Source organism: Parasteatoda tepidariorum, chromosome X2 (assembly GCF_043381705.1).
Source record: "Parasteatoda tepidariorum isolate YZ-2023 chromosome X2, CAS_Ptep_4.0, whole genome shotgun sequence".
NCBI classification, from domain to species: Eukaryota; Metazoa; Arthropoda; class Arachnida; order Araneae; family Theridiidae; genus Parasteatoda; species Parasteatoda tepidariorum.
The window spans coordinates 57702618-57719341 of record NC_092215.1 but is presented as its reverse complement, the minus strand read 5'-3'; the positions used below and the strand labels follow the sequence as shown (position 1 = coordinate 57719341).

The 16724-nt window shown below is 31.8% G+C and overlaps 1 protein-coding gene across 2 annotated transcripts in view; it reads right to left on the bottom strand.

Moving 5' to 3' along the window:
* The window catches only part of LOC107456875 (uncharacterized), a 73053-nt gene that overhangs the window by 7137 nt on the left and 49192 nt on the right, over positions 1-16724 (bottom strand). For both annotated transcript variants that reach the window (XM_043052342.2, XM_016074844.4), the window contains 7 exons: positions 13118-13243; positions 11003-11113; positions 8498-8675; positions 6941-7110; positions 6109-6256; positions 4514-4637; positions 595-1742 (listed from right to left, as the gene is read on the bottom strand). In XM_043052342.2, coding sequence (XP_042908276.1) covers positions 595-1742; positions 4514-4637; positions 6109-6256; positions 6941-7110; positions 8498-8675; positions 11003-11113; positions 13118-13180 — 1942 coding nt within the window. In that variant the 5' untranslated portion in view covers positions 13181-13243. The remainder of the gene's footprint in view (positions 1-594; positions 1743-4513; positions 4638-6108; positions 6257-6940; positions 7111-8497; positions 8676-11002; positions 11114-13117; positions 13244-16724) is intronic.

The following is a 16724-nucleotide window of genomic DNA, read 5'->3' as shown; positions in this document are numbered from 1 at the left end:
AGTTTATTCCAATGTTGATCCAAAAGTTCCCTTCTCTTCTGGGTAGGGGCCACGGAGTTGAGCATTGATAACTCAAAGCTGGGTCGGCTGGTCAACGTCGGTTGCAAAATACAATAAAATAAGTTACAGGTTGTAATGTTTTCCTTTTTATTTGAAAGTTTAATTGTGATATCTTTATAAAGTATTAAAATTGCATTGTGTAATTTCTTAGCTTATCTTATATCTTAAAATTAATTAAAAATTGTACAAAAAAGTTATAGAAATGACCAGCATCCATAAAAACTAAAATGCTCATAGCAAAATTTCTGAAAGAACATTTGAAAACACACCTCTGTATCTTTTTTAAAATATAATTTCTGTGAGAGAATCCCTGCGAGGAATCTCTGTTCTAATTATATTAATTTGGAAAGATAAAGCAATTAGTTTTCAAATATTCGTATAGAAATTTTCTATCAGTTTTTAATTTCTTGAGGACACAGGTCAGCTTAAGAAATGCTGTGCATGTTTGTCCAGTTAATGATTCCAGTGACATGCAATGAATAAGTAATAAACATTTTAGTGATGTTAGTTTAGTGAAATAAAATGCTGCTTTACCTGTTTTGACTGTATCTTTTTCAGTCTCTAAATCTTCCAACAAATGACTTTCTGACGGACTTAAAGGACTTTCTAAATTCTGATAATATTCAGATGCAGTTTCAGGTTGAAATGACAAAGAAAAAAAAGTTCTACTATTAGCACCATATTTTAAGGATGTATTTAGTTTTCCACTCCGCATGAGAACATCATCTTCAAGTTCATCAAAGTCAATATCATGACCTACCGGTTTTTTACTCGTTTCGCACACATTATCAGTATAGTCTGAACTTTCACTCCCAAAACCTGACGTTCCTACAGAATCTGAACGGTTACATTGCTCTGAGTTGAATGAAAATGGCGAGAGCTTAGATTGTGATTCTGGGTGTTCTTTTTTTGGATTTTGTAACCTCTCTGGTGAGACACGCAAAATTCGTCTGTGCCCCGATTCTCTCAAAAGATTCTCTTTTTTCGTTTCATCTTTACCAAAGAAAAAAACTTTACTTTCAAAAGTGTCACTTAACCTAGATTTCACTTTTTGTTGATCGTTGTAGGCGAATGTTGATTGGTGGGTTAAAGTGTGGATGGAAAATCTCTCAGAACATGCAGTCTTACCAACATTAGAAAACGAATGCTTCTCTTCCCTAGCACAAAACATAGATTGCCTTCGCTGTTTGTTCATGGCTAAATTTCTTTCTGATTGTCCAGTCGAGATTTCAGATATAAGGGCATCACATTTAATTTCTTTAACTGGAGACAATACTTTTGTTATTGCATTACAATCTTTTGTCTTTCTTTCGTCACGATCACGAAGCCAATCCCCATAACAACTTTTGCTTCTGAATTGCTTAAAGTCTGTAGGTTCCCTTTCATGGACTGACGGAGAGTTCTGGATATCGAAACTAAGTTTGGCAAGTGCTGTAGTTGGAGACTGATCTCCACTGCGAGGCAAGGTAAAAACGTTTGTTTCATTTCTTTTCAGATCAATGTCCAAAGAAAGTTTAGAAGTTCGCATGTCTGTTCTGCAAACACGTTTTTTGCTGCATACAGGTGGAGCTGTTGGCTTCCCATCAAATGTGCTTTCTTTACGGAGTTGTTTTTCATATTCTAATAGCTGCCCAAGGAAGTTAAAGTTTGGTGAAATTGTTGGACGTTTAGATTTTACATACCTAAAAAGAAAAGAAAAACATATAAATTTCTTGTATTTTAATAAAGATACTATGGCTTATTGCAATTGTAACACAATTTTTACTTGTAGGAAATTTAACTAGTAGATATACAAATGTTACAATCAAGATAAGGTGGTAGAAACGGATTACTTAATTCTTCCTAGAATATAATCAGTTTTTTCACTCTTCCTGCTAAAGTAACAGACTATTTATTTTAAAAATCTTTTCTGAAATTTTAGGTTATAATTAAAAGTTTCGCTAACACTGAGATTCTGCTTTTGTTTACTACCAATGGAAAATATATTAACAACATGGAGTTTCTCAAATGTTTTATTTTTAACGAAAATATTTGCCGCAGACTTAGGGCTATACATTTTCACATCTAAAGACCTTTTCTGCATTTTCGTATGAGTCAGGTCTGCTTACATTTCATTACAATCAGAGTGAGATTAGAGAGTGCTCTTTTTCCCCAGGGTTAATTCTAGTATTACTTAATTTTATTTAACTTTTTGTGGTTTTTAGTTTCACAAAAATGCTTATCGCATTATATTTTCTTTAAGCAAAACGCTCAAAATGAATTAAAAATAAATAAATAGGTACATAATACTCGTTTTATTTTTTATGCAAATTTAAATCTGTGATAACATTAGGTAGAAAAAAAAACGCTTAAAAAATAAAATAAACGTCTATGCTTTTCGATTTATTCTCCTGTTTTGGTTGCAAATTTAAATAACATTACATAAAATCTTTGAAATACCTCTCCTGAAAGATCTCTTTGCAATTGAACTAGTATTATGAGAAATACAGATACTTCCCTTCAAATTAGAAAGAAAGAATCAAATCGAAAGAGACAAAAAAATCTCCCTTTAGAAGTTTAGAAAGTGCGGGGAAAATTCTTTTCTACGTCACAAAATGTAGAAGCATAGTTCAATCCTCAAAAAGTGTATCATACATTGTATTGCTATCCAATGTTTTAAAATTGGCAGATTATTCTGATAATCATGCATACATACTACTCACATTTCAACAACATGAGTACATAGTTATGTTTATTGCTACGTACAAATAAAACAGTTAAAATTTTTAAACAAAATCAGAATAATGTTGATAGGACGTTCAATTTTTTTCTCCCATATTACACTGAATAAATTGTTGAAAGCTATTAAGATATGCATAAACTTAAACAACCTTCATCTTCAATGTTGTTTTTCCTGCGAGTCATCAGTAATTTGAACCATCAGTTCAAAAAATAATTAAAAATTAGTCTGATAGGAATGTTATATATTTTGGCCAAAAATATGCAGGGTGTCTGAAAAGTATGGAAACAGTCAAATACCTCAAGAAATGTGTATTAGACCCAAAGTCTAAAAGTACATAAGCGTGAATATGAAAAAATTTAAAAAGATACATTAAATTATCACAAACTCGATATCTTGCCACTATTTCTGGGGTGAAGCGTGGCCCCTTAATTTCAGAAGGGAGGGGGGGGGAGTCCGGTTTGGTGTCATGAAAAATATTTTCATGAATAAATACTTAAGCAGAAACAACAACATCAAAATCTTATGAGTCGTTACTAAGGAAAGCGAATCAAAACTTATTTCATTATTAGATTAAACTAAGGAGTTAAATGATAATGTTTAGAAATACTTCCAAGTTTCGTAAAGGAATTAAACCAGTTGTATTGCTTAGCGATACAACAGATTTCAAAACAGTTTTTTTTCTTTGTTTAAATGTTAATTTGCCTATCCTAATGCGCATACTTCTTCGAATTTAATTCTGACAAGGATAAATAAAATATATGCTAAGAACATGATTAGGCATGACTTGTATAAAAGAACAGTATTCAACGAAATCTCTGAACAATTAAGTGATAAGAAAATTTTACTAGCATTAACGTTAATTTACTACCACTAATAAAAGAAAATTAATGCTCATTGAAACACTGATGAAACTCCTTTTGCTATTTCACAGTCGCAATGATTTGTTGTTTTAATGGCTTTGAATATTTATTAACACTTCTCAAGACACCATATTACAGAAAAAGAAACAATTTAACGTTTTGAAAAGGACGAGCTTTCCTTCATCAGGTAGTTAAAAATGACAATGCGAGAGCAATGAACGGTAAAGAATGAGTGGACGAAAATTTCAATCAACACAGAGATGAAGAACGGGTGAGATGGGAATCAAAAACAAAAATAGGGGAGGAAGGAGAGAGAGGGAAGGGAGTACAAGTTGGATATTAAATCAATTAAACAAGAATTTTTTATACAATATTTAAGAATTAATTATAAAGAGAATCAGCTTTCAAATTTACAATGTTGTTTTTGTTAACAAAAATCCCTTTTTTTTTAAAGTATCAAGTTCGGAATTACAATTAAATGTAAAAACAATTTTTGCATCTTGAAATTTAAAAGTGTGATGTAAATTTTAAATAATCTTTTTCTACGGCCTTTAATAATATCAATTTTTTAAGGATATATATGTATTGAAACACAATATGCAAATACTAACAGTTGAAGTCAAAAATGCTATAAATATGATCATTTCTTTATTTTTTTATAAAAACACTTTGGAAACATCCGATTATAGAACTGCAAAATATTATGCAGTTTTGTTTTTTTTTTGTTTTTGAGTTCATTATAAATGTATTAATAAGTCTATCAATACAACAACACAAAATGAAAATTATTTAGCCTAAATATTATATTGCATAATACAAATCAATAAGCAATATACTAAACATAAAAATAAGAAGTATTTATCTACTATACCTATAACCATCATCAGAGGATAAATGTAGATAACGCATCACATATGCAATAGCTACAGTGGGAGATCTTGATATACCAGCCAAACAGTGAACTAAAACACACCCACTTCCTTCGCGAACCTTATCTGAAATAAAAACTAAATTTCTAAACTTCAGGTGCACAAAAGGTTGACAAAAATGCTAGTGGCATTCAGAAAAGTAATTGGAGTGAAGGGCATAACTGATGAACACATGAAAGTATTTAAATTGAATGTAAAGTTTAGCTAAAAAAAGATGCGTCTGAAACAGAACAGCACAAAATAAGGAATTTTAATGTCAGAAGACGATTGTACCATTTTATTACGTATGTAAGGTGATTCGGTAAAGGTCGGCACAGACATCGTAAGTCGTAACATTTTAATTACCTCTAATCTTATCATTTTACTAACAGTAGCAATGGATTAATGAGAGATTATGACTGTTGCTTGTCCTGGGTCTTGGAAAGCCAGTTATGATGTATGCCCTTAAAAAAACTTGTAAAATTTTTTTAAAGCTGTTTGTACTTGACAGTGTTTACAATAATCAGAAAACGTCCGGCAATACACATCGGCACAGGAGTCACCTTCAACCACTAAATATCATACAAGTTCGTTGTTCGGTCCTCGACGCATCTACCTTGGCATAACTTTACATTCATTTTAGATGCTCTCTCAATAATAAGTTGATGAGTTATACGCAATCTCAATGCACTCCACTTACTTGAATTTATAACCTAGAAAGGAAGAGCTGCTATCGTCATTGTATTTCTAATATTATCCAATTTACAGTTAGACAACATTTATCGTTTGTTACTAAGACATAGGATTTTTTTTTTTAAAAATGAAAAATTGCATGAAAATTTCTAGCACTATTAAATTTTTTATTAGAATTAACATTAATGGATATTATTTACTTGGAGTTATTTTAATATAGGAGACATGCCTTTTTTTAATTGTAATTTTATGCTAGTACTATTTGGTTTTATTAAAATATAGTGGACATGCTATTCCTCTTATTGGTATACTTAATTAAAATCTACGAGTACAATTTAAATGGAGTTACTGAAATAGAGTGGATATGCTAATTCTCCTTATTGTAATTTTAATTGCGAGTGACTAAGTGAATCGTTAATATTACATTGCAATGACACGGTGATATTCCTGTCAAGTAAGAAGTGAAATCTAATTTACTTCTAGACCCGGTTCCATCGCGACAGCTCGTGCTGCAGATTTTTTTTAAAATCTGCACATTATTTATCAACTTTCCTTTTATTGTTAAAAAAAATAATAATGGCAGAAAATGGCTATTTTTAAAAACATCTCTAAACTTGTTTCTTATAAAAATTGAAAAGCTGAATTGAGAGACACAGAAAAAAAAACGTAATTTTTTTTTTTTTTAGAATTTTGTTTAAATTTTAACATAAATTTAAACTTTTCATGTGTAATTTCTAATAACCTGCAGATTTAGCTTTGAAGCTGGATTTTACACAATTAATCTCTTTCGCAGACAAATTCGGAATTACGAAGATATAGTGCTGTAGATTCACATTTAAAGCCATGAAAATATAAAATCTCTTACCCAAGAAATGAAAAGCTTGTGGAAAAAAAGGCAGTAATTTTTCATTATAAGTGTCATTGACAGGAATACGCATGAAATGACCTTCAGGTAGGAATTCTGGTCGAGGACAAGATGTACTGACATTTAATTCATAAGTAATGTTATGATCCTGAAAATAAAAAAAGAACATTCGAATAAGTCACATCGCAAACTTTTACACTTAACTAGGCTTAAAATGACCGTTTAAAACATCAAGTTCATTCCCAGGCGGTCAAGCCACTTTATACCTGGGTGTAAACAGGCAATAGTTCAAGTAGAATTTAAAATCTTTAAACGACAAAGAAACAGTAATTAAATAATCATTAAACTTAAACAAAAATTCGAAAAAATATATGAAGCTGTAGTAAAGCAAACTCTCTTTACACACTCACTCACGAGACGGGGATCCGAAAGATGTTCCAACTATAATTGTTTTCTGTTTCCTTAATAAAAGCTTTAAATGTAACTCCCCTAAATTACTTTGAAGCTAATCCTCGACACATACCAATAAAGTCTTGGAATTTAATTTTTTCCTCTCACTTTTCGTAATAAACAACGGTAATAAACACTTACTTTATAAACCGAGTATTATAATTATCAACAATATGGCCAATATCAATTACATCGGACAATCGAGGTCCTATTGTGTATAAAATCTCAACATTTTCTACAGACTACAAAGTATATGTTGCTCATTCTAATGTATGGGGTAAAATGAAATATAACAAATGGCGACTAAAAAAATTGTGTGCAACTCGCCATTAGCTGGTAGCAAAATTTCTTATTTTTGCAATATGTAGAATATTTTGCTTACCCTGAGAAGGTCTCTATTCAAAGCATCTAACTGTGAGCCTAAATAAAGGAATGGCAGAATTCTTGTAGGTCCAGAGATTGGTAAACATGGTTGTGAAAGTGATGTAAGTGGTGCCCGAGTCTTATCTTCACAGCATTCTGGGTAGTATTTTTGAAAATCATTGAACCCACCTGTAAAATAGGAATTATTAGGAAATATAAAAAATTATTAGTTAGTGAATAACGGATGTTAATGGCTAATTTTGAAAACTTCTATATCCAAGCATATTATATGGATATTATACCATTTTTGCTATTAGTTAATTAAAATTGAAACATCAAATCTTTCTAGCAAGGTCGATCAAATCTTTAGGATGACCTATCAAGCCCTTATCTAGTTATACAAATAGCTTAAAAGGATTAATAGAAAGTAATTTACAGTATAATATATTTAAAATAGCAGAAGGTCTTTCTGATAGGTTTAAAAGTAAAAAACACTTTTGCGTAGCATATAACATTTCAAGTTATAAATACAATAAAAATTATTTAAAAAAAAACCAGAGACTTTTAAAATTTAGTGGCATATAACTTCCAGCTGCTGCACATTTTAGAGGAAAATATTTTCCTGTAGTAGAAATAGTTAGGGTGTAAGCAAGATTAAGACTAATAAAAGTAACGCTGGGCAGCAACAGCACGTAGAGGGTCCATGAGGTCATGGCGGTCAAGACTCCACAGTTTTGTGGCATTGCGGTAAATACTGCATTTGCTTCCCAGACAAGCTAGCACCCATCAATTTGAAGCTGGGTGGGCGGGCTTCAAGCCACCGCTGAGGATCGAGCCCCAGTTTCACAAAGACAAGTCAGTGTCTTTAAACAAATGACTCAACTCGGATGGTCACAGACAAGCTGAAGTGAATTGTGACTGTCCTAGTGTGCGTCAAAAAGAGCTTCTTAAGCTAATCAGGAACAGTTTGAGGAAGATCATTGGTCTTCTCACTGGACACTGCACTCTCAGGAGATACCTATACATAATGGGCGTTGTATCTGATCCTCTTTGTCGAGGTTGTCATCTTCAGNACTGTCCTAGTGTGCGTCAAAAAGAGCTTCTTAAGCTAATCAGGAACAGTTTGAGGAAGATCATTGGTCTTCTCACTGGACACTGCACTCTCAGGAGATACCTATACATAATGGGAGTTGTATCTGATCCTCTTTGTCGAGGTTGTTGTAATTGTGATGTGCATTTGGGTCTGAGAACTACAAGACATTCCTGTCAGGTGTTTGCTGAACTTTATTTCAGCTATAAAGCTTTCTTGCTAATCATGACTTAGGGTTTTGGTACAATAGACCTCTGGTCGATGTGCCCTGCTCTTTGGAGCTGCCCAACCTCTAAGTCTTAAAACACAAAGACATTGTGATTCAATATTTAGGCTAGGGTACATATTTATCTAGGTACGATGTATCGGGATAAATAACTATATTCTTTAAAGAGTTGTGAATATAAATCAGTATTGACCTAATATCCACTTTCATTGGGAACTATTTTATGTAACTATAAAATTTGTAATAATGAAATAAATTACCTGAAAGCAAATTGACGCTTTGAAAGACAACTTGCAATTTCTTCAGCAGAATGAGAATGAAACTATCTGAAGGTATACTTTCAATATCCTTGGAAGATTGATCATACACAACAACATCTAACTTTTCTTCAATATCACAATGGCTGCATGTATGAATCAATAATTCTTTGACAGATAACTAGAAAAAATTTACATGCGTTGAGAGAATTATAGAGCTATTATTTATCTAGGAATAGGAGCTAATATTTATCTAGCGTCAGGAATTAGAACTACAGTTTTCAAAAGTTTATAACAAGAATCAGGTTTAAAAAAAACAATTTTATAGCAAATTTATGTGATAGGGCATAAATTTTATAATAAAAATAAACGAGTTCGACTGTATTCAACTACATAGAAACTGACTTAGTATTGAAAGAACGTCTATTAATACCTGATTTTACAGTCATTGCCATGCTGTTTCAAAACATTTTGGTTATACGCGTTTCTTACAATGACGCAAAATTAATGAATAAAAAAATATGACACTTACTACAGTTTTAATGAATTGTTTTAAGAATATTCTGATATGAATGTACGTATCAAAACTTATCTAAAAAATAGCAAAAGAAGAATTTCAGTAATTAATCTCTCAAAATCTCATACATCCTTGAACTATTCATTGATGCAATTCTATTACTGGTTCTTTTACTTGATTAATATGACCTGTCTATTAGTTGACATTTCATACTAATTTGTCAAAGTACACTCTATAACAAAAAAATTGACGCACCAAGAAGCAATCATTCGATTGCTTTGAAATTTCGTATGCATGAATGTTTTGAACAGATATGGCTGGAATGATGCCGACTAATGACGTATAGTCTTTAGCGACGAATTCCGCTTCCAACTGTGTCCTGACGATCATCGAAGACGTGTTTGGAGACGCACAGGGCAGAGGGGGGATCCTGCTTTCACTATTGCCCGCCACACCGGCCCTCAACAAGGCATTACGGTCTGGGGTGCCATTTCCTTTGACAGCCGGACCCCTTTGGTCGTCATTAGAGGTACACTTACTGCACAGCGGTACGTCGACGACATCCTAAGACCTGTTTTGCTACCGTTCCTTTTGCAGCGCCCTGGGCTGGTTTTTCAGCAGGACAATGCCAGACCACATACGGCACGTGTTGCTATGAACTGTCTGCAAGCTTGTCAAACTCTTCCTTGGCCTGCCAGATCACCAGATCTCTCTCCCATCGAGCATGTCTGGGATATGATGGGAAGGCGATTGCATCTGGCACGGAATGTTGATGACCTCGTTCGACAATTGGATCGAATTTGGCAGGAAATACCGCAAGAGACCATCCGGGAGCTTTATCGGTCTATGCCACGCCGTGTGGCAGCTTGTATCCAGGCTAGAGGCGGGTCAACACCTTATTGAACTTGTTACTGTAACTCTGCAATAAATTATTCAATTGTTCTGAAATTTTAATCATTTACTATTCTGTACATTGTCTTCCTATCCACCAATTTTCGTTTCAATCAGACAACTCCTTCTTGGTGCGTCGATTTTTTTGTTATAGAGTGTATTTTATGGAATAAAAGCCAAATTCTACTATTAAAAGTAAATTTCTAATGCAGTAAGACACGGTTCCCAGCAGATCACAGAAGTCAAGCATCACTGGCTACGGTCAGTGTGCGGGTAGGTGACCACTTGGATCAGTCTGCGTAGGGACTGAAGGTGTGCAGTATTGGTCCTCGTTAAACTGTGCTACCGTAAATTGCTCGACTTCGAGGCGTAGGTCGTCGGGCTACCGAAGCGGGGGGTGCCATCCCCTCCGCAGAGGATCAAAATTGTGATGGCATGTCTTCGGATCATCCTCCGGGATGTTTCCCAGACCGTCGCCAATAGCCCATTGTGCAGCTCTAGTGTGACGTACATTAACAACAACAATCTAATGTAGTAGAGTATCTTTGAAACAATTTTTTTACTACGTTGGAATGTAGTTCAATTGTTAATGATAAATTAATATTTATTAGGCTTTGACATTAATTAAAATGAACAACCTTAAAATTATTTACTCTTAACTGTATCTATGAAATAAGTTCTACTTTTGATTTTACTTCTCTTTTATGCGTGACAGTAGATGAAATAATTAATTTTATGACTTGTGCACACTAACCGCATGTTATAGGGGTGTCGTGCTATTTACAAAAGTAACTTTTAAAAAAGAAAAAATTAGGTTAAATTTTATCAATTGGCTTAAGTATTATACAAAATTAAGATAAACCTTCAAATTTTAATAGAAAATAAAACTTTATGTATTCAAATGATGCTTAGCAATTATTTTTGTTTTTTTGACAGTAATAAAAATTGTGCATACAAAGCCCCTTATCACTAAAGAGTGAAATTTGTTATACTGGAGAATTTAACCCTAATATTTTCTTACTTTAAACAAACGCTATCTTTTAAATCTTTTCTTCCCTTAAACAAACGCTAATATTTTCTTAGAATGATAAAACAATTACCTTATCTTGCTGTAATCTTCTTTTAACGATTTTAGAGCAGCAAACATTTACTGCGGTTGAAATATGACAAGCATTGTGCTCTATAAAAGATCGGCTGTCAATGATCAGAACCTGTAAAATTAAATGAACTATAATAAAAGTAAATGAACTATTGTAAATAAATTAAAGTAATTATAAGGTTATGATGTATCAAAAATTTTATCTTTTTTTTCCTTGAATACGTCGATAAGTTCTATTCGTCCTGCAGACGAAAGGGCACAGTTTGCTGTAAGGGGTTACTTTAATTTATAACGTTTAACTTTCATGTTTATATTTTGGAAAGTTCTAATTAAAATATTAAATTTAAAAATAAGATAAAAAAATTCTGTTTTTGAATAGGAAATACTAAAAACTTCTCCCTAACTTTGTATTAAAATAAGTATTTTTAACTCTTAACGGACCATCGTATAAGCGGCATAGCACTTTTACTTGTTGGGTCATGTGACACGCATATGACGGTATTTTAATCACCCTTGTCATAGTTATAACTAATTTGACTATAATTATAAAATTATAATTAATATAAATATGCAATTAATACATAATATAAAGGATAGAATATAGGAAATAGAATATTATATAATTATTACAATTATACCTGATGGAAAGTAAACTTAAAATAATTTTGGGCAGATAAAGCAATTCATTTGCTGAGTCTTTTATTTGTGCTTTTCCTTCTACTAAAACTAGAGAAAATATAAAGAAAGAAAAAACAATTTTTAATTATAATTTCAATTAATTTTAAATATTTTTTAATTTTAATTATTTTTTAAAGTTTTAAAAAATTAAGGGGTTTTTCATAATTTTTTTTTATTTACTGTTAAAAATTGCTTCCCTGTTTCTTTGTATTTTTATCGCATATAAAGATTTCTTACATAGGCTTTGTTTGTCAGAAGAAGGTAAATACATTCGCCACTGTTTTCACGAGAAGTAAATAAAATAACACTAAATTCAAGCAGTTATACACTAAAATCTGGAGAAGCTATCTACAGAATTGTGTTTAATTTCATGTATGTATGGACAGTTTCCATTTGATACTAATTAACAAGGCCGTTTCATTAGGTCAATTCATTTTATAGACAATCACTTCATTGACGGATCATTTCATCGACTAGGTCATTTAATCATCGTTTCATTGACAGGGTCTACAATATCATCGACAAGTCATTTAATCGACAAGTCATTTCGTTGACATGGTCAAAATCGTCGGTGTGTAGTTTGTCTAAGGTAAGAACTCCTCCCGCCACACAGTCTGAGGCCGTCAGGTGCTATGGAAACAAAAGTGGAACATTTAAGGGGCTTCACTCTAGGACTAACACAATAGACCGAAGAAAGAGATTCTCTCGCCTATCCGAGCCAAAACAGTGACCCCTACTTGAAATAGTCATACCTCGTTACCATAGTCACCGCCACAGGAGTTCTTATTTTAGACAAACTATAGGATTATTTCGTTGACAGAGTCGTTTCGTCGACATGATTATTTTGTCGACAAAGTCCACTATATCACTTCGTCAAGTAATTTATTTGGCAGGGTCACTTCGTTGAAGGGTTGTTTCGTCAACAACACGATTAATTCGGCGACAGGATCTTTCATTGTAGTTTCATGAACACTTTCATGCCTAATTTTGAAAGTATTTTTAGGGCTTGTTAGGTTATGCGGTAAGTCATTTGCTTTTTGCTCTTTCCAACCCAGCTTGAAGCCAAATTTGTATACAGTGTTATATTAATATGCGTACAAATATACATATTTATATAATAGTATGCAAATGCAATACAATAAAAATATTATTGTACAAATTTACATACTAAGGAATTATATATTTGTATACTATTATTTGTATATCAATTTACATAATAATAAACACATAATATAAATTTATACTAATACATAACAAATTTGTGTTTACACATTTGTATGTACACATTGTATGGTACACATAATATAAATTTGTCTGACTTTGAATACTATGAGAACTTTCCCTATCGGTAGAGTTTTCGGAGACTTGACATAAAAGTGGAATCTAAAAATAACTCTTTTATAAAGAAACAAGTTTTTAGGTTAAACAAAATTCTTACAGACTCATTCCTGTTCTTAATAACTGATGCCACTTGATGAACATCAACACAACGAACAGCCATGACAAACTCTTTGCCGATTCTTCGCCTTTCTATTCCATATTCTTCTTTCACATTGTAGATAACCTGCAAATATTTTAGAAGATAACAAAAGTTATTTAGATTTAGTTCCTTAAAGTTTTGTCCAGAGAAAACATTTCTTTCTGTAATTATCGTAATAGTCTTTCATTTATCTCTTGGCGATCGAAATGGGCTGCAGGGGGCAGAACTCTCTACCTTTGGCAACACTTCGTATATTTTCACCATTTGCGTGTGGAGAGTCATAGGAGAAGGAAGTACGTTGGTTTTTGTCTTGATTTTCAAATAGATTAAAAACTTTTAAGTTATGAAACTATATGGAAATGAAAACTACATTGAAAGTAGTTTTGAAAGAAACAATCCTGGAAATGTTTAAAAAATATTTTTGATAAGTAAATACGAAAAATATTAAGAAAGGGGAAAATATAGCACATGCCTACACGAACGAACATAAATTGCACTATAGGGGGAAACTGTGAGATGAATAACAACCTTTGACCTCTTCCACGTTTACACAAAACTTCAGAGAAGTGGAGAGCAGGGGGTATTTAGAATATTTGAAGTAACCTTACTTACTGGCGAAGTTCAGTTTACTTACCGGCGTATGTTCGCCAAAATAAAACTTTTACTTTCATGAAATCACTCTCAATATTTTTAGTGAATAAATTATGAAAAATATTTTTGTGTAAGTCATACTGTATTAAATTTTTTAAAAAAACTAAGTTTTAAAAAATAAATATTAATTTAAAGCTATATTAAATAGAAAATATTTCAATTAATTTTATATTTTATTATTCCCAGAATATTATTATTACTTATTTAAATAATGAATATGATGAATCATGAATGTATTAATAGTTTACAGCAATTCTGACTGTATCCATTTTTAAAGAAGAAAATGTCTAATAAGTGCCTACCAAAATGTAACGAAAAAGTGTAAAAATAACAACTGTGAATTTTAGTTGAATTTAATTTAAAATACAACAGCGAAGCTTAAGTGTAAAATGAAAGGAAGAATAGATAAATTATGAACCGTAATAGCCCTATTTTTTTTAAATAAACAACGCTGAACTTAAAGATATGTTAAAAAGAAGGAAAAAATTATTACAAGTTCTCTCAGAAAAAAAAAGGATTAAGAGAAATAAGCAAAATTTTGAAAAATAAAAAGCACAAAAATAAAAAAATGCTTTTAATACTAAAATACAAAACTGTAATACGAAGTAATGATGAGATGTTTGCTTTATAATTTTGACAAATTCAACTGACAATTCACTTTGGAAACATGAGCTCAGATTAAAAATGTATTTGGATATTTATTAGAATGCAATTAGAAATTACTTCTAACTTTAATATACAAGAATTGATTTTGTGATTACAAAATATTATTAAATTCGCTTTTGAGAAAGCTAAACTTTAATTCTTTAGAACTACTTCAAGAATCCAATGAATGCACAAAATGCATATTTTATATCCAAATACAAATTATATGCTTTCAACCATTTAGTTTTGAAATGAATTGAAGCTTTATTGGAATGAAACAAACATTTTTGTTAACTTTTTAAGTAGTCACAAATTAGATTTTAATAAGAATTGCAATAAGATAGTTAAAAATATAAGTTACGAATAAAATGACGATTAAACATAAATACAAAATAAATATTTTAATTATAATTTAGAAAAAAGGTTAGAAAAAGGAATTTTTCGCAATTAATAATTTTTCTCTACTTATTTTTCACTGTGGCTCTGAAATTGAGACTTAACTGACAACTTTTAAATGTGATTGCTAAAACAGTTATGTTAAATGTCTAATTATATATATATATACAGTGGTGGCCAAAAGTGGGGACATTTTTTGAAAGTTTCATGTTTTCCAACTTTGTGTTCTTGTAGAATATATTAATTTTCACTTAAATACAAACGTTTATATATCAAATTGAAGGTAATTTAATGTAGAATTTAATAATAAATACAGTATTACAATATCTGTATTACAAAACAAAGTTATGCAACTTATAGTAAGATCTATCTTAGATTTGCATTTTTTTAAAGTGATACTTACACGATCAATACTTAGTAGGATAGTAGGAACTTAGTAGGATTAAGACAGCTTCACAGCGTCTTTTTATCGAGTGAACGAGTGTTTGGTTGGTTGGTTAGTTGAAGTTTAATGGCACAAGAGCCAGAAGTGGCTATACTGCGCCAGTCTCTAGGTAAAAGAATTGCACTTTTACTTAAATTAGTGAATACAGTCCTATTGTTTTGATGAACTTGATTAGATTGTGATGTATAGGGTCACCAAGTAGGGATGAAAGATTGGGATAAAATCTGCCGAAAAGTTTCTTCCTCAAATATTTGAATCGTCTGCAGTTAGTTAATATGTGTTTAATTGAAATATCAACTTGACATAGAGTACAGCTGGGTGCAGGTTCGGCTACCAGTAAATGCATATGCGTAAAACGAGTATGCCCGATACGTAGTCTATTATTTAAAGTCTGGGTTTTGCGATCAACAGTTAATGTCTTACAATTATCAAGATTAGGATAAATTTCATGTAATTTATTATTATTATTACCATTCCAATGATTTTTCCAGGCTTGATGAACTAAAGATTTACAAATGTGTTTGAGGTCCGAACATGTCAAGAGATTACTGCTTAGGTTTTGAGTAGTTTTAGCTATGATATCAGCACGGTCATTTCCAAGAATGCCGACGTGTGAGGGTATCCAACAAAAATATATGTTGAACCCTCGGACTTGCAATTGCATAAAGTGGTTTTGTATTTTTTTTGAATTATGGGGTTTTTTCCAATGTAAGGAACACTAGATATAAAGCTACGAGAGTCAGTATAAATTATCCATTCATTTTTAGTTTGGTCTGAAATAAAATTAAGAGCTAGCAAAATAGCATAACATTCAGCAGTGAAAATTGAAGTTTCGTGAAGAAATTTTTCAGACATATTAAAACTTTCGTAAGCAACACCGCAACCAACATGGTTATCATGTTTCGATCCATCTGTGTAAATAGGCGTAAAATCCATATATTGATGACGATGTTCGTAAAATCTTTGGGTAAAAACTGTTGGGTTTGTCTCGGATTTTTTCAAATTATTAAAAACGTTTAAAACACAAGCTGTAAAGTCAACCCATGGTGGGATAGCGTCTGTGTAAGTAAAAACCTCAAAATTTAAAATGTTAAGTTCACATAAAATGTTGGTGATTCTTATTCCAAATGAAGGAATGTAAGACGGGCGTGAAGAGAAGTGAGTAACAAGTTGTGGATGGCAAACACAAGAGTAAAGTGGATGAAGAGGATTCGCTTTTATTTTAAAATAATAGTCCAGAGATAACTTATATCGACGAAAATGCAGAGAAGGTTCAGAACATAACACATACAGACTCTCAACTGGTGAAGTCCTGAATGCACCTGATGAAATTCTTAGTCCTTGATGATGGATGGTATCCAGATATTTTAATACAGATTGGCGGGCTGATGAGTATACAGAAATACCATAGTCAAGTTTGGAACGGAT